Genomic DNA, 27,987 nt, shown 5'->3' on the forward strand with positions numbered 1-27,987 from the left:
GGAACAAAATGGAAGAAGTTACCCAGGGACCAGGAAGCCACTGCCCTCACTGGGCTAGGAGTCCCCATGCCTATACTCTCTGCTTCCACTGCTCATCCAGAAATCACATTTCTGTTCCTGACAAGAAACAAAGGAGCCCACACTCCCACTGATGCAACTGAAACTGCCTGGCATGGTTTCAACGTGAGTTGAATTTTTAGATTCATTTAGAAAATTTCCGTTGTTTCTGGTATTGACTCTTCTATCCATTATCATGGGTAATGTCTTCATTTAGCTGGGCTATTTTAATGTCTTTCAACGAAGTATAATTTTCTCCACAAATCATGCACATAGCTTGTTATACTTAGTCCCGGGGATATACATTTATTACTGGAAGTGCTGAGTTTCTAATATATTTTCTATTGCTTCTTGCTGGCATTAAGGAAGGTGGTTGGTTTTTGTGTGTTGTTATAGCCAACAACCTTGATAAAAAGTGGTTTTAAATCAGTAGGAGATGAAAACTTTATTGGGAGAAAAATTGAGCTTTTCATCATGACAATTAAAAATATTAGTCATACAGGAAGCCAAACATGCTTTGTTCCTCCAGCATTTCTTAACATGCACAGTCTTCTGATTTTATCCTTGCAAAATAGTGATATAGATCTTTAACAGTTGGACCCTTGTCATAGCACATCAGATGTGTCTCTCCCTGTAAGTATTTCAAGGAGTACTTTACCATGGCGCCGGAAAGCTCAGAGAACAACCCGTACACAAGTAGGTGAACTTCAGGCAGATGACCTCGTTATCAGTTCTGTTTAACTGAGGTCTATGCATCAACCTGATGATGAAACACTATATCTGCATCAATCACCCTGCACAGCTCTGATGCTGTACAACATTATTTCTCCCTGCTCCGTGTACCATTCCAACACTCGGTCAAGGAGAGTGTGGCAGGTGACCTGTCCAGTCTTGGTCTTGGCCAGTGGGCATGTGGGGCCCATTCTGTCAATACTACAGCATGCTGTCACTGTCCTGAGTTGGTTGTGCCCTCCAACATACGTTGTTTCTCTCTTGAGGACCCTGCTATTCACATTGTTCTGGTGATTAGTCTTGGCCCGTGATAGCTGCAGGGAAGACCTCCCGTGAGGCAAGCCAACAAAGCATGAACTTCGGGTTCGAGTCCTACCCTTGCCCAGGCTCTTGTGAGAGGCCTTAATAATGGGCTCGTTGGTCATAAGTTTTTGTAAACTCTTGTAAATTTTGCAAAAGGAAGATATAGTCACTGCAATCAGTTAAGAACGCTGGCTCTTACCACTCTATTTCCCTTCTGTTACATTTCGCCTCTGTCACATGACATCAAAGTGACCACAGGCACTTTTTCTGTTATGATTCTGTATAGTTTTCTTAAAGGGGGCTTTGAAAACTGTATAAACTTCAGACCCCACAAAATCTGTCCCTCTTCCCAACCGTTGTGTTGTTAGGGAAGTCCATATTGAACTTGAAAATATACTCTGAATGTATACCCTGAATGTATACCCTGAATGAGGGGCTTGATCAGTTCTGTTCTCTTCTCTCACACCTGTCAAATATTTACTGACAACATGCTGAACACAAAGGGTTCATTCTATAATATGACACATCCAAGGGCGTACTTAATAAATTCTTGCAGATGGTGAAGAGGAATCTTTTCTTATTTAAGATCGTTTAAACTGACCAGGAAAGCCAAAGCCCATTGGTAACTTTCCCCAACAGAGATGAATTATCTGAATTTGCCAGAAGTCCGTAACAGCTGCTCACTTTACCTCTAAAGTCCACATTGCACCAGTATTTACTGACAACTGCTAGTTCCCTAAGTAAATTCATTTTTCTCATTTATTCCCTGTCTCTCCCTAGGCTCACCTACTTGGGTTCTTTAATGTCTTTCTAATGTCCATCAGGAGATTTTCATGGATGTTCCAATAAGTAAGTCTTGAAAGTCAGATTATTTTACAAAGAAGAAAGGGTTCCATTACAGAGTTTGCCCTACTTCTGTATCTCAAGTCAGGGCTAGCCCGTGTATCAGAGAGTTACGTCACCCTGAACTCACTCCTCCCCCATTTCCCTGCCCCAACCCGTGGCCTATATGACTGAATCCCTGGCCCCCACAAGCCTCGCTTCCTTAACAGCCTTCAAAAAGATTCAAGTTCTGTTGGTTTGAAGCTCTCCATTTACTGGCAGACTAACATACCAGCAAGGCCAGCACATCATAAGCCATTGACACCCATGGAAGCAGAGCAGGAGGGGCTGGGTGGCCAGGGAGGCCTCCAACACGCTGCAGTAAGGGCGGCTCTGTGGACCTCCAGAGCCCACAGTAAAATGTCTCTGAAAAATTGTTGAGGAGGAATGTGATGCTGAGCTCACCTGCATTCTCAGGGGGATCACTTCAACTTTTTGGCCCTCAGCCACTTGCCTGTAAAATGATAACACAAGACCCCCCTAGATGGTCCCCACTGCCCCTTTTCAACTCCCACCCTCAGTGACGCCTAAATCAGTTTTCCAAATGACCCCTTTTTTGAGTCACATTGCTACAAGTCTGTAAAGCAAAACTACCTAAGCTAAAAGACCTGTTGACGCACGTAGCTTGCGTTCTTGGTTTCATTTCTGAATGTTTCCTCTTCTTGCTTTCATAGGAAAGTAGAGTCCTGACCCAGGTGGGAAGAAGGAGCCCTCTCAGGTGTCTTCCATGGTTCCCATTACTTTTCAAACGCTGTCCTTCATCCTGGCCAGATTCCACACTCTGCTCTCACCCAAACCTCCCCATGGAGCCACACCTTGTTTCTTCAGCATTCTTGAAGCTTCCTGCCTCTGTGGCTTTGCTCACACTCTCCTCCCTCCCAATATGTCTCTCCCTCCTCCTCCTTGTCCATCCACATCCCACTGATTCTTTGGAACCTTCCTCATTTCCCATCCTCTCTCCTGGGCTGGCTACGTGGGTCCACCGTGCTGCCTTCTCTCTGAACCCCCACAGCACCTACACTTGGTGCTACATATTAGAGCACTGTCTATTTTGCCTTCTTTCCTTTCTTGAGGGAGAAAACATCATTCCAGAAATCCTTAAATCTCTGATAGTCCCGGCAGCATGCTTTGGACAGGGCAGGTGCTCCATAAATGTTGGATGATTTTATAGTAGGTGCTCAATAAAATATATATACCACCTCACAGACAGTTTTGCATATTTCAACTCAGCAGATGCTCACCACAACTTGTAAGAGAAATTAGTTCACCCCCTATTTTCAAAAGGGGAAACTGAAAACTCAGAAGTTAAGTGACTTACTCAAGGTAAAACAGACAGGTCTCTTGATGCCATAGTGTGTGCTTTGGTTAAGACCTTGAGCCTTGGAGTCTGACACTCAGACTGGGCGTTGCTGCTTAGGAGACCTTGGACTCTTCCTTATTCTCTTGGAGACTCAATTTACCTATCTAAAGAATGGGGATAATAATAGTACCTCACCACTTCAGAGGGTGGTTGTGTTCTATGGTGTCATACATGCATGTAGCACATGGTTAATGCTAACTCCATATTAGTTACAATATTATTTATTATTTTGATTCATCAGACTGCTTCCCCATCGACAACTTGTTGACCACACGGTGGACAATCAGCAAATATTTGAATATGCGGGTTAAAGAATCATTTGGTTTTTATCCTCAATTGTCTCCTGAATAATTTTCCCAACTGCAATCAGGTCATCTTCTTAGTGATCAACAACATTATTCTGCCCTCACCCAACCCCCATTCCTGCCCCCGCCTGCTGACCCAGAAGAGCCAAATGAGGAAACCAGTGTTGCTTCTGGCCAGAACTTGTTGGAAATTGGAGGAATTCAACTGTTATTTACTGTGCCTGTAAATCAGCTGGAGAAATCCCAGACTGTTGGAAAGACAGAGGGTTTGTAAACTAGGAAGAGAAGAGCTGCTGAGGGTGTACCGGCTCCCAGGGGCTCGGCAGAGCCACAGCTCCACACGGCTCCACGCTCCACGAAGCTTACAAAACGAAGTTAATCCCTCCTTTTTCCAGGGAAATAAGTTCCAGAGACACGGGGGTATGGGCCAATGGAAAGTGAGTTTACAGAGAATGTCCTTAATAAATTCCCCAATGGGAAGCAGTTTTACTTTCCCTCTGTCTCTCAAGGCACTAGACCAACCACTCACTGGGAAAACAAGTGTTGGTGCCAGAGCCTTCTGTGGGTTCCAAGACTGCTTTTCCAGACTCAGGTACTTGAATCCTTGTGCTTGCAGCTCAGGGGTCATTCTGTGCGTACTCTGGGAGTTTGGGACTGTCTTAATGGGATCAGGTGACAGTGATTCATAGGTCATTGGGCTAGGATGTACCCACCTTGCTGGCTCACTTTTCTCCTCCCTGGGAGCTGGTTATTCTCAGCCACAGATTACTTTCCCCTCTCAATTTATTACAGCTATTTTGAGAAAGTTGGTAGGCAGGGGAGCCTGTGAAGTAGGAAAGCCAGCAAGGGACAGGTGAGTGCCTCCTACCTCCAGGGGACATGTGTGGGACTATGCTCTTCCAGCTTGCCCCCCTCCTTGCCTTCTCAGTTAGCCAGCCCACTGGGGAGCAAGCAAATTAATGGCCAAATAAATGCATAGATTGCTTGAGAAATAAAAATAACACACATTAAACCTCATTGGAATGACTTTAAATTATCCTAGAGCCAGAGACCTTCAGAGCTGGAAGCTGAGCCCGGCCATGTTTGCCCTGCTCACAGCAGAAATGCCCCACCCGCTCCAGGGGAAGGGTGAATTTTATGGGCAGGTGGCCATGATCTGAACCACAGCCTATTGGTTGCCCTGTGCCAAGATGCCCCGTCTATTGCTGATTGGATGGGAAAGGACAACTGTGCCAAGAGCGCGTTTACAGGCTGGCTTAGCCCAATGAGCTGATCTGGTGCTAGAACTTTGGTAAGGATGATAATGACCAACTGGAATAATTGCATTCTTTTTTCTCTCTGGAGACTTGAGACCTACAGAGAGCCTTGGAGAGTGGGAACAGAAATGGAAAGACAAGCAGGAAAGCAACAGGGGTCGGGAAAGCTGACAGCAGAGCAAGGCTCGGTGGGCTCCCACTGCTCAGCGGTGAGGAGGAGAGAGGGTGTTGGGCCCTCACCAACCCCCTAGTTCCCACGCTGGGTGCCAGTCTCAGGCTTCTGGATATCTGCCTCCTGCATTTCCATACCAACCCTCAGAAGGAGCCACCTTTGTGAGACAACCTGAGTGGGTCCTTCTTATTTCCAACCCAAACGAGTTAATAAAGAATTCACATGGCCTGCTTTACAGATGAGGGAATTGAGGCTAGGAGCCCCTGGGTTGCCCCCCAGTTTACAGAATCAGCACCTGAGTCTGCGAAGGAATCCAGTTTCCTTATTTGGGAAGTCTGCTTTCAGAGGGTGCGGCTTCAGGCACAGGAGTGGAGGGGAGGGGCATGGGGTGGGGGCATGGAGTGGGGAAAACAGTGACAGAGTCAAGGAAGGGGAGAGAAGGGTTGGTTTCCAGTTAGAGTGGGGGGCAGGAGAGGGGACGTGGGGTTCAGTCATTCACACTTTTTGTCTTGTTGTTATAACTAAAATCCAGTTTGTAAACGGTAAGAGCTGAGTTCTGAATTTGCCCATGGGTCAGGTTTCTCAGCGGCTGTTCCTCAGGAAGCTTCTGGGAGTGGAGACGGCATCTCTTCTGTTCTTGTCTGCCTTCCTAGACTGTGCCCAAAGGAAAAGTGGTTTAGGAAGGGGCTGGAATGAGTAGCAATTTCCCCCTAAACCAAACCTATTTACCTGTCGTGTGCTTTAAAGGCAACTCCAGGCTGGTTTGGGGCTAATGTCTAACACTCCATCGAGACCTTGTTGCCCATACCCCAACATTTAGCAGAAACAGAGCTTATGGGGAGTTCTCTTGGTCCCATGAGAAATGCTGACAGGAAAGGTGTTATTTTGAGAGGCTGCGGACCTAGGAAGAGAATCCTCAGGGCCGGACTTTGTACCGGATGCAATGACCCTTAAACAAGGTTTATAGCTCACACTTTTTCTCCTCACAGGTCCATGGACCCGGTACGGATTGCGGTTGTGGGGGCAGGCGTGGTGGGGCTCTCTACTGCCATGTGCGTTTCCAAACTGGTGCCCCGATGCTCCATTACTGTCATTTCGGACAAGTTCAGTCCTGATACCACAAGTGACGTGGCAGCTGGAATGCTTATACCTCATGTTTATCCAAGTAAGAGGGATTTTAGCTCCTCTGTCAGATATGATTCCTCAGTCAGAATTCTGTTGACAGAGACAGTTGGATATGCATGTAACTTAATGTTCACTTTTTAGAAAAAAAAATCTTTTTAAATGTTTATTTATTTTTGAGAGAGACAGAGCACTAATGGGGGAAGGGCAGAGAGAGCCAGAGACACAGGATCCAAAGCAGGCTCCAAGCTGTCAGCACAGAGCCCGACGTGGGGCTCGAACTCACAAACCGTGAGATCAGGACCTGAGCCAGACGCTTAACCGACTGAGCCACCCAGGTGTCCCCTTAGTGTTCACTTTTAACATCGTACTGGTTCATCTGTTAGGAAATGCTCAATTATGCTGTAAGGCAAACACAACCTCCAAATCCTAGCAGCCTAAAAAGCAAAGGTTCGATTCTTGCTGGGACCGCATGTCAACTGAGCATCGGCAAGGGCTCTGCTCATCATACGTGATGGGGCAGCCACTGTCTTGGATGTCATCAGTACCTGTGCCTGAGGGGAAAGCAGCTCTGGGGAGGTCTCACCTCAGCTGGCTCTGGCCAGGATGCAACTTTCATTACTTCTGATGGCCGGTCATTGGCCAGCACGAGTCACATGCTCCCACCCCTCAGAAGGTGGCCAAGAAGTGCAATCCTATAAGGCTCCCAGAAGGCAGACAGTTAGAAGGATTTGGTGAACCGCTCTCATGACTACCACAACTGGTAACTCTAAGTCTTTCCACTGATACCAGTAATGACCACAAGGTCAGAAATTACTTGTAACGGGACTAAAATTATCCACACTTCTCAGCTGGTAGACAAACAATCAGTCAGTAGGTATTTGGGCCTAAAGATGCATTGATTGTTTTTTTTAATGTTTATTTAATTTTGGGACGGGGAGAGAGAGAGAGAGCACAAGCGGGAGGGGCAGAGACGGGGACAGAGGATCTGCAGCGGGCTCTGTGAGCTGGATGCGAGGCTTGAACTCACGAAGCACGAGATCATGACGTGAGGCAAAGTGGGATGCTCAACCTACTGAGCCACCCACGTGCCCCTGCATTGAGTTTTTAAAACATGGTCACACATCCTTTCCAGCTGTATTCTTCTCGTGAAATGGAATAGAATAGAATAGAATAGAGGAGGGAAACAGCATTAAATAAAAACCCAAATCACTTTGTAGCCAATGAGGTTTATACTCACTGTCTCCACTTCCTCATTCCCATGCTTTTATTCCCCTTTAATTTTAGCTTTTGTTTTCTTTTCATCAAAGTTACACATGCACAGGATTAAGCACAGGAACGTGGCGTGTTTGCAGAATGCTAGTTCACACTTCCTGGGCACCTTTCTTGTGACCAGAGTTCTTATGTCCATTGTCCAGGAACCCCTTTGCTTGCATCAGGCCTGGGTGAGTGGTCAGAAGGCTGCATGATAGTCATGGAATCATCTTCAAAGAAGGAGGCTCGTCTAAGAGTTCCTCCAGGCCATTGAGGCCCGAGCTCACCCTTTGGCTAGGTGGTTGGGGCCCCTGGATCAGAGAGTGTTACTCTCTGGTGCTTCCAGATAAGGACTTTAGTCTTCTCTTTGGGCTTGTTTCAGACCAGCCTCAGTGATAACAGTGATATCTTCTGTGCTCATAAATATCAGTACCGTATGGGGACCTATCCGATACCTATCCGATAGGGTTGCTGCGACGATTAAATATATTTATACATGTAAAGCATTTAGCACAGTGCCTGGGACATAGTAAGTGCTGTATCAGCAATTGCTATTTTTACCACTACTCCAGCTACAGCTTTCTTTTACCAGCACTTGAACATAGAGTAGATCACCAGGCTTCTGGCTCTATCCACTGCTGAACTGGAACTGTCCATTCTTTTGGGATGACTCCTACAGCATGTGAGCCGCAGCCAATATTTTGTTTCTAAAGTCTGAAATGGCAACAAGGGGATGCGTTTCAATACAGCCCCATACACTGGCTTAGATTGTTGGGGTATAATCCAATGTGAGGTCTAATTTAGCTCATTTTGCAGCTTATTATTTCTTCCTTATTTCTAAACCAGTGGCCCAGTCTTCAATTTTGGAATACAGTGTTGAGTTCACATGGGCACGTGTTTAAAGATGACAGCACAGACCCACTATTAAAGAAATATTTATAGGCACTTTAACAAGTGAATTGTTACAAACCCTGCTATTGAAATGCCCTCATTGACTTGGGGACTTGGTCTGGGGGAGCAGGATGTCTCCAGGGGCCTTTTCATCTCTACTGTGAATTCTAGGGACATCTCTCCAAGCAGAGCTTACCCAGTGTCCTCTCTGCCTCAGTTCCTTCACCTCCTCTCTGGCTCCCCCCATAGCAGCCCCTTGGGATTTTCATTCCCCAGTCCCTCGCTTGACCCTGGATTCTCCCTCACGACCCTTCCATAGGGATTGGATGGCCAAATTCTTCACCCCATTTGGATTTGTCTGCCTGTCCAGATTATGCTTGTTTTCTGTGCCTACACTGGACACTATTATTTTGGGGCTTGAACCATGACCCTTCTTTCAACCCTGACCCTTATTTCCTCTCCGATAAGTCTGCACCCTTCCAGAAGCTGGATGTGGGTCCAGCCTCTTGTGCTCTGGCAGGGATGCCTGGGTGACAGGAGCACTGATCCACAGGACTCTGCCAGAAAGGTGTGCCTCGTGTGGTCCCTGCATGTTCTAGTGACCCGGGGAATGCTACTCTATGCTATTGCATGATTCCACAGAGTGGAAGGGGATGGACACAATGGCAGCCTTGGATGGGACTGCAGGGAGTCCTTCCTGAGGAGCTCGGCTCCACAATGCAGACCTTGTCTCCTTGTATCAGAGGGTGAGCAATCTGGGCTTTCTCTTGATGTTCAGTTATTCTCTGTTCTGGTTGACCTGGGCCCCACAGATCTTCCCTTATCACCCACCATGTTTTCAGGACCCATGAGAGAAGTTCTGGGTTCTTTCTCCTATCATCTCAACTGTGTGGCCAGCTGGATACCTCGGCCATGAATTCACTTCTGCTCAGATTGGTTATGAACCTGTCAAGGTCTGGAAAATATCTAATGCCAAAGACTACCTTCCAGATGGCTCATATGTCAGATTTTGTCCTGATCGGCCATTTTACCCTCTGATGATTAATCTTTACCTGAACAGAAGTCAACAGCATGTGTCAGCATTCAAAACTCAGGTTGCTGATAGATTCTCCACTATAATGTGGTACCTTATCTAAATGTTCCTCTCTGCCTCTTTATTTTCTCCCGGCTTCTAGGAAGGAGATTGTCTGAAGCATAGTTATCATCATCACTTCCTTTCTGTTCTGCTTTGTTCCCCTCCCCCCCCCCCCCCCGCCCTGATTACAGACACACCCATTCCCACGCTGAAGCAGTGGTTTCAAGAGACCTTTGATCACCTGTTTGCAATCGCCAATTCTGCAGAAGCTGAAGATGCTGGTGTTCATCTGGTATCTGGGTAAGAGAGGATATCTGAAGTTATTTTAGAATTCAGAATGATCTTAACAGACTTTAAAATTCAACATAAAATTGGGGCGCCTGGGTGGCTCAGTCGGTTAAGCAGCCGACTTCGGCTCAGGTCGTGATCTCACGGTCCATGAGTTCGAGCCCCGCGTCAGGCTCTGTGCTGACCGCTCAGAGCCTGGAGCCTGTTTCAGATTCTGTGTCTCCCTCTCTCTCTGATCCTCCCCCGTTCATGCTCTGTCTCAAAAATAAATAAACGTTTAAAAAAAATTCAACATAAAATATTGTTGGGTACTGCTGTGAGCAGAGTGCTGAATTCAATGCAGGAGGATTTTGAAAAACATTTTCAGCTTTACTCCAAAGAACTCAAGAAAGACAAGTTATTAGTATAGTAATTGTATATTACATATCAGTATATATAGCATTCGACTTTTAAACAACGATTACAGGGTCTCATCACCAATACTAGTGTGAGTTTCCTCAAAGATTTTGCAGTGATTTGCAAATACGGCTAAAAAAAAATGCAGCAGGCAAACACTGAGCATGGGGATGATGTGGCTGATGGCAAGCCAACAGGTGTGATATTGAAGAATGAGACATCCCCAAAAAGTAAATGTTGTAGGTCACTAAAGTGACCTTTGAGGTGCCATTTAGGAACTATATTTCTGAAATGGTTAAGGCACTTCTATTTGATTCTTAATATGTGATTTCAGGGGACATGCATAATTAAATGAAAGAGTTAAAAAATCCTATTTGAGGGGCGCCTGGGTGGCTCAGTCGGTTAAGCGTCCGACTTCGGCTCAGGTCATGATCTCACGGTCTGTGAGTTTGAGCCCCGCGTCAGGCTCTGTGCTGACAGCTCAGAGCCTGGAGCCTGTTTCAGATTCTGTGTCTCCCTCTCTCTCTGCCCCTCCCCTGTTCACGCTCTGTCTCTCTCTGTCTCAAAAATAAATAAACGTTAAAAAAAAATTTAAAAAAAATCCTATTTGACATTTCTGGCACAAACCAGCACTTAGAATATGACAATATCTTTCTTTATCTTCTTTTAAAAAATATTTATTTTTGAGAGAGAAAGAGCATAAACGGGGGAGTGGCAGAGAGAGAGAGGGAGAGAGAGAACCTCAAGCAGGTTCTGTGCTGTCAGTGCAGAGCCCAATGCAGGGCTTGATCTCACGAACCATGAAATCATGACCTGAGCCAAAATCAAGAGTTGGACGCTTAACAACCCAGGTGCCCCTCTTTCTTTATCTTCTTAAAAAAAGATTACTAACCCTTCTATCACTTTTAGTTTATGACATAACACGTATGTCATCTGTGTTACCCCACGTGCTAACACAGTAATGCCCTATACCTTTCTGAAGAGCAGAGGGATGTTTGCTTTTTACTAAGTTCTCACAATCACTGCATCCTTTGTACTGTATAAAAAAACCTGTCCTCTCTCCTCCTTTGTGATCAGGCTGTCTGCTTACATTTCTGGTAGGAAACACACCTGCAGCAGGCAGGTTTCTATCCTTTTCCTCTTCTTGCCCTCCCTCACCGTCATTAATGGTGTTGACATCACTAATTTCCCCCAGTCTATACCCAAAGTAGCAACTTTTACTTCTCCATCTTCTGAGGATGAATTGATACTATAACTGTCCCCAGATCCAGCCGATGAGTCACAGAGAAAAATTGTCCTTATTGATTTATGGCCACACTTCATTTTTGCTCAAAACCAATTAACTCACAAACGTTGTCTCTAAGTAATTTTTGAAAACAGATGTGTCTAAAATTCAAATGTCCTTTCAAGACTAAGATTTTGCCACCATTAAGGATATTAAAAAGAATATACTTTAAGCTAGCCTAAAAGAGAGTTATTTATTGCACTCACATGAATGATTTTTCTCCCATTTGCTTCCAAAAAGACAATTTGAATCAGTCAAATGAAGACAAGGGCCTGCACCTCTTTGGCATAAGTGTATAGCCTTATTCATCTGTTCGTCTATACATTTCTTCAAAACAATTTATTCAGCATTCACCTGTATCAGGTACTCTCTTAGATATTGGTGATATAGTGACGAGCAATTTAGCACATACTGTTTGGCATATGGTAAATGCTTAATAAATGTATGTTGAGTGAATTTTTAAGAAAAGAAGACACGGACCTGTTCTCATACAGCTTATGGTCTGTAAGGAATGTCCTAAACGTAACTAGCTGCAAAAGACACGAGTTACCAAGGGAAGCGTACAGGGTACTATGGAAGAATATATTTGGAGAATAAACTTGCTCGGAGGAGTTATGAGAAGCAACCTGGAGCAAAGTGACATTTCAGCAGAGACCATCCGGATGAGTGTAGGTTAACGTGGTGACATTATAGAGGTGAAGGGGACAGAGACAGGGCCGGGGACACAGGAGGCAAACCATTCCAGGTAGAGAGAGCAGCATAGGCATAGACGTGAGTCGAGGGCGACTGTGGTGTGTTGGAGATACTGGAGGTCATCCAGATTGATGGGAAGCCATTGAGGGATTTTACACATTGAAGTAACTGATCATGTTTACATGTCAAAAATATGCCTACAGTGGGGAGAACAGGTATGTGGAGAGAGAGATGGTGGTGCAATAGATTAGGTGTTGGCAGTGGGGACAGAGAGGAGACGGACTTGAGAGAAGCCTGAGAGGAAAGCTGATAGGGCTTGAGACTTGGTGGTTGATGGCATGTGGGCTTGTGGGGAGAGAGAAAGTCACTGTAGGTCTGGTTCTGGTTCGGGAGCTCAGGAGAGAGAGAGGAGGGCTGGAGGTGGGGCCCCCTGTTTGGTCTATCGGTGATGGTGAAGATATGGAAGGGGAAATCTAGCCCAGGGAGAGTGCACGGAATGAGACAGTGAGAAGGCTCTCATGGAGCCCCACAGCAAACATTTATACTTTCGCCGGGGACTGCTTTGAATAAATTACTTAGAGGTACATGAATTCTGGTGTGTTAATGACCACATCATTAACAACCACATACAGCATTCAGGTGATTTTCCTTGCTCTTTTAGAGCAGCCATGATTTATAACACTTACTCCTATTGATGAAAACAACCCAATACTTACAAATCCAAACATATGCCCAGCAGCTATCGGCAGCACTATTCGGGCTTGTTAACAACCAATATCATTCCAGCCTCACCCATTCCAGCCATGCTGGTGGCCTAACAGTAATGGGGTTCCTCCTGACAACCCAGTTTTTCTTACCAACAGTGTGAGGTGATGACCCACATCTTAACCGAAAATTCACACTTAACTCATAATTCACAACTTAACTCGTAATTCACACTCCTGCCTCCTGTACACCCACCACTGCTCACTGTAATTTAGATGTTTTGTTCAGAATTGAGGCCAACCTTTAAACTTTTGATGGATGCTTACAATTTATGTGAAATGTTATACGAAACACAAAAAACCTTCATCAAAAATGCATAGTCATAAGTAAATAAAGAAAATCTGAGCAACAGATTTTTAGGAAAAAAAAGAATTAAATTAAATTTTTAAAACACAACTTTTTAAGTGTCTTATTCTCCCCAATCGTGACTATTTTATTTATTTTTTATATTTTTTTAATGTTTATTTATTTTTGGCAGAGAGAGAGACAGAGCATGAGCGGGGGAGGGGCAGAGAGTGAGGGAGACACAGAATCCAAAGCAGGCTCCAGGCTCTGAGCTGTCAGTACAGAGCCCGATGTGGGGCTCGAACTCACAGACTTCGAGATCGTGACCTGAGCCAAAGTCGGACACTCAACTGACTGAGCCACCCAGGTGCCCCACCAATCATGAATATTTTAAAGTGTTCACTTATTATTTTTGAGAGAGAGAGGGAGTGCATGAATGTGGGAAGGGCAGAGAGAGAATCCCAAGCAGGCTCTGTGCTGTCAGTGTAGAGCCCGACGTGGGGCTCAAACTCACAACCAGTGAGATCATGACCTGAGCTGAAAGCAAGAGTCGGATGCTGAGCCACCCAGACCCCCCCTTGAATATTTTAAATTTAGCTGCTGAATTATCTGAACCCAAGGGAATGGAAGAAGAGATCTTTTTCTTTTCTTTAACGTTTATTTATTTTTGAGACAGAGAGAGACAGAGCATGAATGGGGGAGGGTCAGAGAGAGAAGGAGACACAGAATCCGAAACAGGCTCCAGGCTCTGAGCAGTCAGCACAGAGCCTGATGCGGGGCTCGAACTCACGGACCACGAGATCATGACCTGAGCCGAAGTCGGACGCTTAACCGACTGAGCCACCCAGGCGCCCCGATCTTTTTCTTTTTATGGGTATAGGAAGTGTGTTTTAAAAATGCTTTAGAGAATGTCTTGCAGGGTTCACCGGAAATGTGTTATTTCACAAAATTTCAGGAAATTTTCCCACTTATGTATTTGAGTTGGCAGATATTTCAGAGCATTCCTGCTGAAGAAGTGCCATTCTGGGCTGATGTGGTTCTGGGGTTTCGAAAGATGACCAAGGCTGAACTGAAGAAATTCCCCCAGCATGTGTTTGGTCACGCCTTCACGACTCTGAAATGTGAAAGCCCTGCCTACCTCCCATGGTTGGAGAAGAGGTCAGTTGAAATGGCTCTTTGCTGCTTCCTTTATCCTTCATAGCATAGCCATAAATAATTGCATAGCTACTCACAAAATATAGATGGAAAATTCCCTGTGGTTCCTCAGAGCTCTTTTGCATTGTGTCTTGTTGCTCACAACGACTAGGGTTTTGTCAAACAATCTGAAGACAGTGCTGTGTCCGAAGGAGTAAGTCATACCACGCTGGTAGTAACACACCCATCTTCTTCTTCTAGTGCTTGATGCGTGATTCTTCTTTGTCATGCATGATTTGGTTCCCTGCCCACCAGTAAAACCCACTTTATTGAAACGGTGTCTTAGTTTCCTCATTTGTAAACTGGAGAAGTTTGGGGAGTATGCTTCCAGCTATAAAATTATATGATTTGCTCCAGTTCTTTGGATGGAGAATCTTAAGCTTATTATAAATTGTTTTTTGAATTTTTTTTCTCAATGGTGATTAAGAAAATGGCTTCGTTATTTTCTTTGTTATAAATAAGATCTCTAAACCTGAGAGGTCTTAGCTTATCTAAATCAGGTAATTGCTTCCTCACCAAGTCCAGTCCAAAATACCTTGAACTTGTATTTTGGCTTGGTTTTCAGGACTTTCTGATTCCAGTTAGTTAGGAAATGCATCAAGAGCATCTTTATTTGAGATGTATCAATAAATCTCTCTTTAATTTAGTCTGGAAATTGTAAGCATATTGAGGGTTGTAAAACATTGGCCCTTTCAATCCCCAAATGTATGTATTTGGTAGGTAAATAGGGGCAATGTGAACTATTGTGTAAACATTGGAAGAGTGACTTGAGGCAAGCAGTGGCCATGATAATTGGTCCCAGATGTGGGCTGTAAGGTAATTGATTCAGACAATTCATTAATCCCACAATTCTGTGTTGAACACCTACGTCTGAACTTGGCACTGTGTTAGAAGCTGGTCAAAAAAGAAGGATAAAAATATGATCACTTTTCTTAAGGAATTCACAGTCTAATGGCGGTCATGGGGTGTATGTATGCGTATGTGTGTGTATGCATGTGTTTGTTTATATACGTTAATTAACAATCACAGTAACACACATGATATGGGGTTGTACCGATTTTGAGGGTGGATTGGGATCACAGAGGAGGCAGGCTGCATCTATTAGGCACATGTCAGGAGCACCATGATACATTTTTGTAGCCTTATGAGTGCTCTTCTCATTTTTATCTATTAGCAATTTATATGGGACATTCTCCTTTTGTAAGTTTCAGTTTTTCATAAAACCCACACTCTTATGCTTTGTTCACTGGGCCCTAAAGCACAGTTGCATGCCAACCTCGAACCTAGACATCAGCCGATACTCAAGCATTTTGAGCTATCACGGGATGAAGTTGCCCATCAGTCAACATTCAAGTTTCAGCAGCAACACGGTCTTTCCCTCAGTGGCAATACCGTGTAGTTTTCACTTTTGTCCTTATAGTATAAAAACGACTGGAAATAGGAAATTGGAAGTGTTAATGCTAGTGATTTAAGATGAAGGTGTCATATACTTTATCTTAATTAAATTCAGATAAGGGGAATTATTAGGCTGCCATAAGGGGCAGCGCTTTACTCTCATTATGGTACATAATTCTGTTTGATTACAATAAAAAATGGAAGAACATGTACAAAATGTTGGGTATAAAAAGGTGTCATTACAGAGTTTTATAATTTGAGGCTAAACTTTCATTATTACTCCCAAGTCTATTGTTTGGCTCCCTCATCTTGGACTTTTTTCTCCATGTTCAGGAAGGTCTATAGAAAACCTGGATGGATCCCTGTGGTCTTTGGAAGATCAGACAGAATCAGGGAAGGGAGGATCCTGCAGAGTGTTCCGCACCACAGAGACTATCAAGGGCTTCCCCTTGGCTTCCCTGTGTGGAAATGGCTGGGGATCAGGCATGATGATGGACATAGAGACAAGGAAAGTGGATGAATGAGCTCTTATAATGCTTTATGCAGATGCCTAACATTTTCTTTATCATTTTCTCTCTCTCTGTCTCATATATATGTATATACATATATGTGTGTGTGTGTGTGTGTGTGTGTGTGTGTGTATTCTGCCCCCCCAGAACGATTTAAGAGTAAATTGCAGACATGATGCCCCATGATTTCTAAATATTACCATGTGTATTTTCTAGGAACAAGGATGCTCTTTTACATAAATAGAGAGGTATGATAAAAATCTAGATATTTATACTGATACTGTAGTCTATGGATCTTATTCATATGTTGCCCAAAAAGGACCCAATTAGGTCCTTTATATAGATATATTTGGTCCATGATCCAATTTGTAGTCACACATTACATTGGTTGTCATGTCTCCAGTCTGTAGTCTGTCTTTGTCTCTTATGACCTTTACAGCTTTGAAGAGCACAGACCAATTGCTCTGGAGAATGTCTCTCAGTTGGGGTTTGTCTGACGTTTCCTCATGATGAAATTGAGGTTACACATTTTGGTGGAACCCCATAGAAGGAACGTTGAATCCTTAGTGCATCGTAGTAGGAGACACGTGGTGTTGGTTTGTCCCCTTCCAGTGATGTTAACTTTGATCACCCAGCCTGCCAGTTATCTCTAATGTGAAGTTACAACTTTTTTCCTTTGTAATTACTAAATGCTTTGTCAAGATACACCTTGAGGCTGTGTAAATATTCTGCTCCTACTAGTTTTAGCATACATTCATGATTCTTGCCTCAATCATTACTATAATGTTTGCCAAGTGATAATTTCTTTAAAAATTTTTTCTTGGGGCGCCTGGGTGGCCCGGTCGGTTAAGCGTCTGACTTCAGCTCAGGTCATGATCTCACAGACCGTGAGTTCGAACCCCGCGTCGGGCTCTGGGCTGATGGCTCAGAGCCTGGAGCCTGCTTCTGCTTCTGTGTCTCCCTCTCTGTCTGCCCCTCCCCCGTTCATGCTCTGTCTCTCTCTGTCTGAAAAATAAACGTATAAAAAAAAAATTAAAAAAAAAAATTTTTTTTCTTAACATAATTTTTTTTGAGAGAGAGAGAGAGAGAGAGAGAGAGAGTGAGCAGGGGAGGGGCAGAGGGATGGGTTCCCAGGTCATGGGCTGGAAGTGAAGGAGGAGGACTCTGGCCGGGTGCTCCCTGTGGCCCCACATACTCATTTCTCATGCACAGCCGGAGAAGGGCCAGAGTGGGGTCCTCTAAGTGGCCCAGTGGAAGGAATGTACAGCTCAGGTTAGCCAGGATCATGTTTAAGTCCTAGAAATAGTCTTGAGCTTACACTAATCGTATGCATATGTTTACATGTACGTGTGTGTGTGCACGTAGTTTCTCCTGTTTTTTCAAAGAAGCATTGGCTATAAAGTCTAGACAGAAATCCAAAACAGAAATTCTTCCTGGAAGAGAGCATACATTGCTTTCATGAGTAGTAGAGAAGGTTCTTGGAAGATGGGGAGTTATGATGGGGCAGAGAGGGAGCCTGAGGGCCCAGGGCACCTGAGTAGGTGGTATTACTGTGGGAGGGGGCAGAGGCAGGGAAGCCAGCATCACCCCCAGTGTACATGTTCCTTCTCTGAGGGGTCTTCGTAAGTCTTGCAGTTTGCCTGGGGCTGCCCTGAGCAGTGGGAAGCTTCCCCCTGGGTGGGGGAGGGGCATCCCCAGGAAGACTGTGAGGGCCAATCCCCAGCATGGCCACCATCCCAGCCGCCCTCCCACTCTGGCTGAGAATAAATGTGTTAGCTCTGCAGGCCACCCTCAACCACTTTCACAGGAAAACAAATATTATCTGAACGATTTGTTCTGCCTGCTTCTAAAGTTATCACCTGGAAAACAGGCCCCCGTTTCCATAATAACGTTATTTTCAGGCCTAATCTCTAACTGTGGGATGAAGACCTGGGAAAAATCCTGCTACCTTCTCAGTCGGAAGCCTGGTGTCAGCGTTTTACTCTACTTAAAATAACCCCGAGTCAGTGGTACTTTGTGCCAGTGGGAGCCACCTCCTGACAGCAATGCCATTGGCCTGATGACCAGTCAGCTGGGGTTCATGTCTTGGAGCACGTTGCTTCCTGTCTGTTTTTAGGTGACAGTCAGGGAGAAGAGGCCTGAGGGGCTGCTCTTGTCCTGGGGAGGTCTTTTTCAGTCCATTTCTTGGATATACACATCCACCATGACAGTGGGCTGGGACGTGATTGCCTCAGACAGACAGTGTATACACGCCTTTGTCCCACCAACCCTCCCGTCCCAGCTTCTGTGCCCCTGAACCTTCCTCTTCCTCCTGGCCCCCAAAGCAGGGCCTGCGCAAATAGCACACAGGGTCTCCTCTCTGTGGAAATTAGCGGTCTTCTATTCTCTCAGGGCCTGGCATCTGGCCAGAGGGCCAACATGGGGGAAGAAGAGAGCCACATGTCCCTTGTTCTCCTGAGTGAGGCTTTGTGGGGCAGGGACTCCTCTACGTCTAAAGCAAGGCTTTCAGGCAAGGATTTCAAGCCAGGTGGGAGGCAGGGCGGCATTGTGGTGAGGGGGTGGGACCCCCAGGGTTCATTCTGTGGGCTGTCACCTGCTCTTCTCCATCAGGGTGAAGCCAGCTGGGGAGCCACACAATCCCTGCTTGTTCCTCACCCCCGGGGTCTGTTGTATTGCCTCCTACGCCCCTTCTGCACAATGTGAGTGTTCAGCCTACAGTGTTCTGACTCAAAAACAGGCATTTCACTCAGTAAGCCACACAAAAATGTCTCCAACCTAAGCTCGATCCTTCTGAAATCATATAAATTTCCAGGAAAGGGAAAAAAAATGTTTTTAACCACAAATCAAATCTTCAGCTTTTTTTCAAAGAACAGAAGGGATCATCTCACTCTCAAAAAAAGAAATGATGCCCAATAATATCCAGAACAAACAAAAGAATAAAAACCCCTCAGAGGTTTAATCAGCCATGCAGATCATGTTTTATATCCTCAGCCAGTGGAGTCATATTCTGCTGCTTTTTACTTGCCCCTTCCAGGAAATGAATCATAGAGGCAATAATTCAACTGAGACTGCTCTTCGCCAGACATTCTACCTAAATAAATCATCCCAGCAAGACCAGGCTCATCCCGTCTTTGACAACATCCAGAAAGCTGGGTGCCTCATTTCAGTGCCAGGGGCCCTGTAACTCGGGTGCATTTCTTTCTCAGGAGGCCATGCTTTATCCTTTGGTCTTGATAAGGCCCACACTGACCACAGCACTCACCACACTGAACTTCTCTCTCTGTACTTCCTTCCCACTGGTCTAATAAGGCCTCGCTGTTACTTTCCCTGTCTCCCATCTCCTTAGCTTTGTTCTCCCACTTGGCCTGATTCACAGCAGTGCCTCTGAAAGAAACTCATGTGGCTCTCCCTGCAGTTGGACAGAAATATGGATTGTACATCAGGAACATGACAGATAACCCTGTCTTATAAATGCCCAACTTGCAAAGGTGCCTTGCTGTGCACAGCAGCCCCCTCGTCCCCAGGACTAACACACACCTTGCTGCTGGAGCATGGCCATCCTTTGCCAGGCCTCTAGTTGTTTCTGCCCCCCCCTCCTGGCATCTGCCAGCTCTAACCAGAGGAGCCGGGGGCAAGTGATGGTCCTGGACACAGGTCGAATGTGAGCACCCCATTTTCTGCCCAGGTATGCAAGGATAAAGTGGGAGGGTACCAGTCAGGAAGGTGCAAAATGCTGGTATTTATTTCTTCCGATGATGGCAATAAGGTTAGCCAGAAATAGATGGAGTCTGTGCGCTAGCCTTAGGAGCCTCCACTGGGCCTTCAGTAGCTGCCCCAAGGTGGCTACACAGGTGAACTTGTTCCCCAAAACCTCACCTGCTGGTCTGACTCAGGGTACACAGCTGCTCCCCTCCAGGACCACCCTGCCCACAGAAACACTGAGCCTCCTCCACACCCCCTTCCCCAAAGGGACCAGAGGCTGCTCTACCCCTGAACGGAACTTAGAGCCATCAATACAAGTTTGTGGAGTGGTCAAAGTGAGGATAGCTATTCCGAGAAGTAGGGAATAGAATGCACTTGGTTTTATTGGAATAGGCATTGCAAGGAAATGAGTGAGGAATGTGGTCATCAGGGGAGATCATGTTGTTAGGTCAAAATCAGACTATATATAAAAATACAAGAAATGCCATGTATTCCTCACTCAGATTCCCCAAATCTTATACTTAACATATCTGCTTTATCCTTTTTCCTCTAAATATATACTTTTTCCCTGAACCATTTGAGAGTAAGCTGCAGATGTGATGCCCCTTTACCCCAAATACTGAATATGTATTTCTTAAACTCATGGTCAGTCTCTTATATCACTAAAGTCAACTCATCAGAATGAGGGCATTATCTTAACACAGGTATGTTTCTTTTCTTTTCTTCTCATTTCTTCTCTTTTCTTCTCATTTCTTCTCTTTTCCCTTTATTTGTTTCAGGAATAGAATTTAGTGATTCATTACTTATATATAACACCTATCACTCATCACAAGTACCCTTCTTAATACCCATTACCCATTTAGCCCATCCCCCTACTGAGCAACCCTCAGTTTGTTCTCTATAGTTAAGAGTCTCTTATGGTTTGCCTCCCTCTCTGTTTTTATCTTATTTTATTTTTCCTTCAACATGGGTACATTTCTGAAATCTACAGACCTTATTTGGATTTTGCCAATTGTCCCAATAATATACATTGCAGCAAAAGAAAATCCAAGATCATATGTTGCAAATATATATATTATGGATATAAATATTCATGAGAAGCAAGTGACTAGGTTCAGCCCACATTCAAAGAGAGGGGCATTAGGCTTCAGCCTTGAAGGGTTCAAAGAATTTGTGGATATATTTTGAAAACATCACCATTGACCTTCTGAGTACAAATTGTTTACATTCCTATCACATGCAAAATATGCATATATATGTAAGCATATATATGTACATTTAAAATCTAACTCTTGTAAGCTATTTTAGGTATAGCTACATCAAGTATCACTATGAAGAAGAGTAGACTTTTTCTATGAATCTGTGTGCATAGTTCTATTTGCCAAATGAGATTTTCTTTTCTTTTTTAAAAAATATAATTTATCGTCAAGTTAGCTAACATACAGTGTATACGGTGTGCTCTTGGTTTTGGGAGTAGATTCCCATGATTATCGCTTACATACAACACACGGTGCTCATCCCAACAAGTGCCCTCCTCAATGCCCATCACTCATTTTTCCCTCCCCTCACCGCCCACCCCATCAACCCTCAATTTGTTGTCTGTATTTAAGAGTCTCTTATGGGCTTGCCAAGAGGGCTTGCCTCCCTCTCTGTTTGAAACTATTTTTCCCTTCTCTTTCCCCCAATGTCTTCTGTTAAGTTTTTCAAGTTCCACGTATGAGTGAAAACATGATATCTGTCTTTCTCTGACTGACTTATTTCACTTAGCATAATACTCTCCAGTTCCATCTATGTTGCTGCAAATGGCAGGATTTTATTCTTTCTTATTGCCAAGTAGTATTCCATTGTATATATAAACCCCATCTTCTTTATTCATTCATCAGTTGATGGCCATCTGGGCTCTTTCCATGATTTGGCTATTGTTGAAAGTGCTGCTATAAACATTGGGGCCAAATGAGATTTTAAATTAGGTTTCCTTTTTATCTTATTTTCGAATAGATTGAACATAGTTAATTTTCTGATCATTGTCATTAAGGTGTCATGATTCAGTCTTGAAGCAAGGATTACTTTTATTATTATTATTATTATTATTATTATTATTATTATTTATTTTTATATTTGAGAGAGAACGTGTGAGCAGGGGAGAGGGGCAGAGGGAGAGACAGAGAGAGAGAGAGAGAGAGAGAGAGAGAGAGAGAGAGAATTCTAAGCAGGTTCTATGCTCAGCGAGGAGCCTGACATGGGGCTCCATCCCATGCCCCTGGGATCATGACCTGAGCTGAAGTCAAGAGTCAGATGCTCAACTGACTGAACCACCCAGGTGCCCCAAGGATTAATTTTTTTTAATTGACTGCATCTAATAATTCATACATAATACATAACCAAGTGCTTCTCAAAGCCAGCCCCCCACCATGTTCTTGGCCACCATCCTCTCCCAGCCTCCCTGCATCTCTCCACATCTTTAGCAATGTCTTCCTAGCTCTTCACTCTTTCTCTCCACTCCAAGGCATCCTCACATCAGTGATGCAAAAACTCAATGCTCTTTTCCTCATTCTAATGAACTTTGAACTATAGCAGCCATGGGGAGAATTATCTTCTTTCCAGCTCTGACCCTGGGGTTCCACTGCATGGCAGTCCTGCTCAGGCTCAACCCTCACCAGTTCTCCTCAAAATCAGCGCCCCCAGGCTCTGGTCCTCAGGCTCAGGCTCTTGTGCCTTGGTGAGGATGTTCCAGCCAGTCTGAGGAACCAGCTGGGGAACAGACACTGAGTCATCCCCTCTTCCCTCCTCTCTCCTTGGTGGGGACCAATTTTCCAAAAGCAGTCTGGTTTGCAGAGAAGTAGCCTGGCTTTCATGCAGAAATTGTGGACCCTCTCACCCCAAAGTCATCTTGGACCCTTAGAAGAGGGTTTTTACTTTGTATTTGTGTAATCCACAGACCTATTTGGATAACATTCCCAGAATAAAGGTACAAGCTATTAAAATGTTACCAAAGGAGTGTTAAAATGTCTACCTTTGGCAAGCGCTTAGAAATTTTAAATGACAAAAAGAGTGTTTTCCCCAGTTTCTACTCATTAGGATTTCCCCCCAAATTTAGGGTGTGTCAGCGGGTGAATTCCAGGTATGCATGGGTTCCAGGGCAGTATCTTGGCTCTGCTGCACCCCTCGTTCTGTCCCTGTTGGGCTGCACCCCACATCCTGCCCTGCCCTCCCACTCCCTGCAGCCCTGCTGCCCAATCCTGCTGTCAAACCAGCCCCATCCCTCATTCTAGAGCCCTTGTGTACCCCATTTCCCCCAGTGGGTCTCCACACTGAACCCCCACTTCCCTATTTCGTGCTGCCCAGGATTTCTCTCTTATATGGCTTAGGCTGCGGCAGGCAATGGGAGGTGGGGTGTAGGAATGCCTCTAGTCCCAAGAGAAGGGAGAGGGTGAGAGGACTCCCCTTTGCTCCTGGGATGTGGAGTGTGTGTGTGTGTGTGTGTGTGTGTGTGTGAAGAAGCACTTAGTGGAACCCCCATCCCTCTCAGGGCCACACCTACTCAAATTCCCTCTTGCTGACACACCCAGAGAGTTAAGGAAGGGCTCCAAAGACAACCATCCCCCAGGTTTGTTGGACAAGCTGACTTTTAGGCTTGGTGAAAATGGGCACTCTTGGGTTTTAGCGTGATGACCAGAAGACATTGGTCTGGGGCTATTTAGTGAGCACAACTTCTTGAGTCCCCCATCCCCCATTTCCTCATGGGAGGTTGGGACAAGGCATTCTCCCAATCTAGAATGAGGTCTTGTTCAGTTTCAGGAAGCCCTACGGGGAACATCATCAAGTTGATATCCCCGACCATGTCATCCAAAACCTCCAGAATAACTACCTCATATGGTTGTAGAAGTGCTTGGTTTAACATCCAGCTTCCATGTAAGGTTTCCTCCTACACCCCGGTGCCCCCTGATACATTGCCCATGGGGTACACAATAATGACTGGGCATCGCCACATGGTTGTATTGCAGCAGTACAAGGATGCCAGGTTCTGGCACATTCCATAAGTTCCCTCCTGGGGTGCAGACCTGTGAGGTATGCAGCACAGCAAGCCTTCCAGGGCCTTCCCACAGCCCGGCTGCTATGATCATTTCAGAAGTAGAAAGTGGACTTTCATCAGTAGCGACCAGCAGGGGCCCCTTGAAAAGGAAAAGAAAGATATCTGCATGTGTTGAATTCTTTTTTTTTTTTTTTTAAGTTTTATTTATTGAGAGAGAAAGAGAGAATGAGCAGGGGAGGGGCAGAGAGAGGGAAAGAGAGAGATTCTCAAGCAGGCTCCACACTGCCAACATGGAGCCCAATGTCGGGCTTGAATTCACAAATCATGAGATCATGATCTGAGCCAAAATCAAGAGTTGAATGCTCAACCGACCGAGCCACCCAGGCACCCCTGAATGTGTTGAATTCTTACAGAATTTTTATAAAAACCCGTGGTCTCAGCATTCTTATCCCTAGGTGATAGTTGAAGAAACAAGTTCAGTTCAGTCATGCCCCAAGGCTGGTAAAATTCCTTTATTTCTGTGAATTAGGAGAATAATTCTGAGTTCTAACTAGAAGAGTTGGAACACAGAACATCATGTTCAACTTTCAACACAGGGAATCTCCAATCTGTTAAAAGCAAAGCCAAGATAGTGTTCAAATAATAACAATGTAAAACATTTTTTCGAGGTCCAAATGTCATTCTTACAAGCTGTTAAGCCATTGGATGCCAGTGATAGATGGGTGTGGAAAATAGGCATACCCCTATGTGAGCTACTGGCTCTTGCATTTTATAGGAGCATAGCAACTACAGCCTTCCCCCCATTAGAAAAGATTACTGAGGAACCACAGTGCGTTATGGGCTGCAGCAGGCATTTTCCAAATGCTATCTCGTTTCATTTTCACAAGGACCCTATGAAGTCAGTATTGTCTCCAAATTACAGATGGAAGATTAAAAGTCCACAGAAGTTAAAGAACTTGACCAAGGTCTTATGATTGGTAAAGGATAGAGCCCTCCTAAACTCTTTTTAAGGGACTTTTCTTGGGGTGGCTCAGCTGCTTGAACACCAACTTCAGCTCAGGTCATGATCTCATAGTTCGTGGGTTCAAGCCCCATATCGGGCTCTGTGCTGACAGCTCTTAGTCTGGAGCCTGCTTCAGATTGAGTGTCTCCCTTTCTCTCTGCCCCTCCCCTGCTTGTGCTCCCTGTCTCTCTCTCTCTCTCTCCCTCAAAAATAAACATAAAAAAAAAGACTTTTCTTCATATTCACTGTTTTAAAGAATGTAAACACACGGCAATATGTTAGTGTCACCACAAAATTCATAGGTGAATATATTAAAACTAATGCCATTGAACTATATACCTAAAAATGGTCAATGGAGTGAGTTTTATGTTATGTGTATTTTACCACAATTAAAAAAAAGATTTACAGGGCCTAGATAAGCCATTTATTTTTATTATCAATATACTTGGTCCAAAATAACATTATTAACCACAACTGTAAATCCATGAGCTGCAAATATTTTGCGTTCCTCTCATGCTATCATCCCAGTGGTAGACATAAAAAAGTGACTGCTGTCCCAAACAGCTAGTTAGGGAGACCAGAGTTACAAAGGAACATGCAAGAGTTAACAATATGACACAAAATGTCTAAGGCTACAGATTTAGGCACTAAATATGACACAAAAAAGATATGCTCGGGGATTTAAACGACTGATTAAATTAGCATTTATTTAGCATCTAGTATGACATAGGAACTTTATAAAACATAAAAAGGACAAGACATTTCTTTTGTTTTGAATTTCTGAAACAGGTTTTTATTTAGGTTGGAGTTTAGGAATCCCCAGATTGGGATGCGAGGTAGTTGATGGCTGGAATTTGGCCTGTTTGGGCCCTGGATGTGCTCATGATCTTGTGCATCATTTCCTGTGAGGGGCAGCACAGGAAGCTGCTAAGGCTTCCCTGATGGTCCCTCTCTTTCTTCCAAGGTTAAAAGGCAGTGGGGTCCTGATACTCACCCGACGAATAGGAGACCTGTGGGAGCTTCATCCATCCTTCGACGTCGTGGTCAACTGCTCAGGCCTTGGAAGCAGACAGCTTGCACAAGACTCGGAGATGTTCCCCATGCGGGGCCAAGTGCTCAACGTTCGGGCTCCCTGGGTGAAGCATTTTATCCGAGATGGGAGTGGGCTGACATATATTTATCCCGGCACATCCAATGTAATCCTGGGTGGAACTAGGCAACAAGGAGACTGGAATCTGTCCCCAGATGCAGAAATTAGCAGAGGTATTTTTTCCCGGTGTTGTGCTCTTGAGCCCTCCCTCCAGGGAGCCTGCGACATAAGGGAGAAGGTAGGCTTAAGGCCCTTCAGGCCTGCAGGTGTGCGGCTGCAGACAGAGTTCCTCGCCCAGGACGGCCGGAGGCTGCCCGTGGTCCACCACTACGGCCACGGGAGCGGGGGCATCTCCGTGCACTGGGGCACTGCTCTGGAGGCAGCCAGGCTGGTGAGTGAGTGTGTCCAAGCCCCCAGGACCCCCACTCCCAAGTCAAACCTGTAGGTGACATGACATGACGGCAAATGGCCCCAGACACTATGGATCGAAACACAATTTAAGCACCAGAATGGATTCCAATAACTTTTCCACTGCATGAAAAGTTAATGAGGTCTATCTTTGTTTTCAAAATTAGAAATGATGCAATATGAATCAGTAGCCTGAGACTGGTACTCATCTGTAGAACTAGACTCAAGTCTAGTGCTAATGACATAGAGCATAAAGTTCTATTTTTGTTAAAAACACTTGTTACAGAATAAGATTTCTCTCAGACCTGGTGTTCAAAGATCTGTGCTAATTTTCATGGATGCTGGAAGCTGTAGGGATGTTGAAATTTTGGGGGCTAATAAATCCCCAGGAAGAGACAATGTACGGAAAACACCTAACTCACTGTTGCAAAGCCGCCCATGATGTTTGTAGGTTGCGCTCAAGTGAGCATTATAATCCCTCTAAATAAAACATACAGTGATCATGTGGCACAGGCTTATTCCATTTAATGGCAGACAAAGCATGATTCCTGCCAGTACCCGAGGCAGCCTCTTCCACCCCTCAGCTGGTCATGATGCTTAGAAGACAGGGATCAAGTTACCTATGGACATGCCATCAACCCAACGGCTGCCTGGGGTCAGTCACCTAAGGGTCGTACTCTCCATTACCACAAATGATGGAGCGCTAGCTTGTTGTGTGGTTGACTTTGCCTAAGCGTTTTTGAAGATTGAATAGCAGGTGCAGCCAGAGAGCTAATTAGCTGATTAGGATGGAACAATCGTTCTGAATGAAATATATCCAGAGTTTTCCGCAGGTTGTTAAAAAAAAAAAAAAAAAAACAACTACTGGGGAGGAGGGGCCATGTGTCATGATCAGATGAATTTGGGAATTGCTGATATAAATCAATCTAGCCTGATTTCTTGACTCCGGCCTGCTCAGAGGCTCTAATCTGTTCACGTGTATTGTGGACGGTCAGGAGGGTTTTGGCTTTAGTGAATGGTAAAGGAGGAGCTCCTCACTGAGGTAAGGAAGCTTTGGAGAATTGTATGGAACTTTAATTTTAATTTTGGCAGGAGATGGCTTGTGCTTAGTGATAATAATTCTCGTTTGGACATCCCAGGGGTGGGGGTGGGGGAGATATGGGGTTGGCAATGAGAAGGTGGGGAAGAGAAAGTCCCCAGCAGAGCTCCATTTGATTGTTTTGTTCATTGAGCTTTTGCATATGATTTTCTCTAGGAGAACATTCTGCTGGTAAAAAGAAAGAGGGAGAGACAGAGAGATAAAGAGAGAGACAAGGGGATGAGAAAGAGAGAGAGAGAGAGAGAGATCTTAACTTCCTTTGCGGTATTAAAAATTCTCCCTTCAGTGTGCTTTTTCCCCATAGATTTCCACCAGGGGGTGATATTGTATCAGAATCAGGTAAATTGGTAAATTTGAAAATTTAGAAATGACTAGAAATTAAAAAAAAAAAAAAAAAAATAGAGACCAGCCTGTGTGGAGTGAGTGTGTGATT

General features: G+C 44.7%; 1 protein-coding gene across 3 annotated transcripts; it reads left to right on the forward strand.

Moving 5' to 3' along the window:
* DDO (D-aspartate oxidase) lies at positions 1 to 26,965 on the forward strand. 3 transcript variants are annotated; one of them, XM_019443083.2, is made up of 5 exons: positions 1 to 183; positions 6,057 to 6,232; positions 9,601 to 9,709; positions 14,103 to 14,279; positions 25,922 to 26,965. In XM_019443083.2, the coding sequence occupies exons 1-5, from the start codon at positions 152 to 154 to the stop codon at positions 26,490 to 26,492; spliced, it is 1,065 nt and encodes a 354-aa protein (XP_019298628.2). In that variant the 5' UTR covers positions 1 to 151; the 3' UTR covers positions 26,493 to 26,965. The 3 variants fall into 3 exon arrangements, with proteins under 3 accessions (XP_019298628.2, XP_019298626.2, XP_019298629.2); XM_019443081.2 differs by lacking the exon at positions 1 to 183 and adding an exon at positions 4,119 to 4,231; XM_019443084.2 differs by lacking the exon at positions 1 to 183 and adding an exon at positions 4,377 to 4,492.
* The last annotated feature ends 1,022 nt before the right edge of the window (positions 26,966 to 27,987 follow it).

This window comes from Panthera pardus, unplaced genomic scaffold, assembly GCF_024362965.1.
Source record: "Panthera pardus isolate Hobbes unplaced genomic scaffold, ASM2436296v1 HiC_scaffold_17, whole genome shotgun sequence".
In the NCBI taxonomy this organism is placed as follows: domain Eukaryota; kingdom Metazoa; phylum Chordata; class Mammalia; order Carnivora; family Felidae; genus Panthera; species Panthera pardus.

Coding starts and splice junctions, on each gene's coding strand:
- DDO (XM_019443083.2), top strand. CDS start 152: ATGCAACTGAAACTGCCTGGCATGGTTTCAAC. Junction 184..6,056: donor CTGCCTGGCATGGTTTCAAC/GTGAGTTGAATT, acceptor TTCTCCTCACAG/GTCCATGGACCCGGTACGGA. Junction 9,710..14,102: donor GGTGTTCATCTGGTATCTGG/GTAAGAGAGGAT, acceptor TATGTATTTGAG/TTGGCAGATATTTCAGAGCA.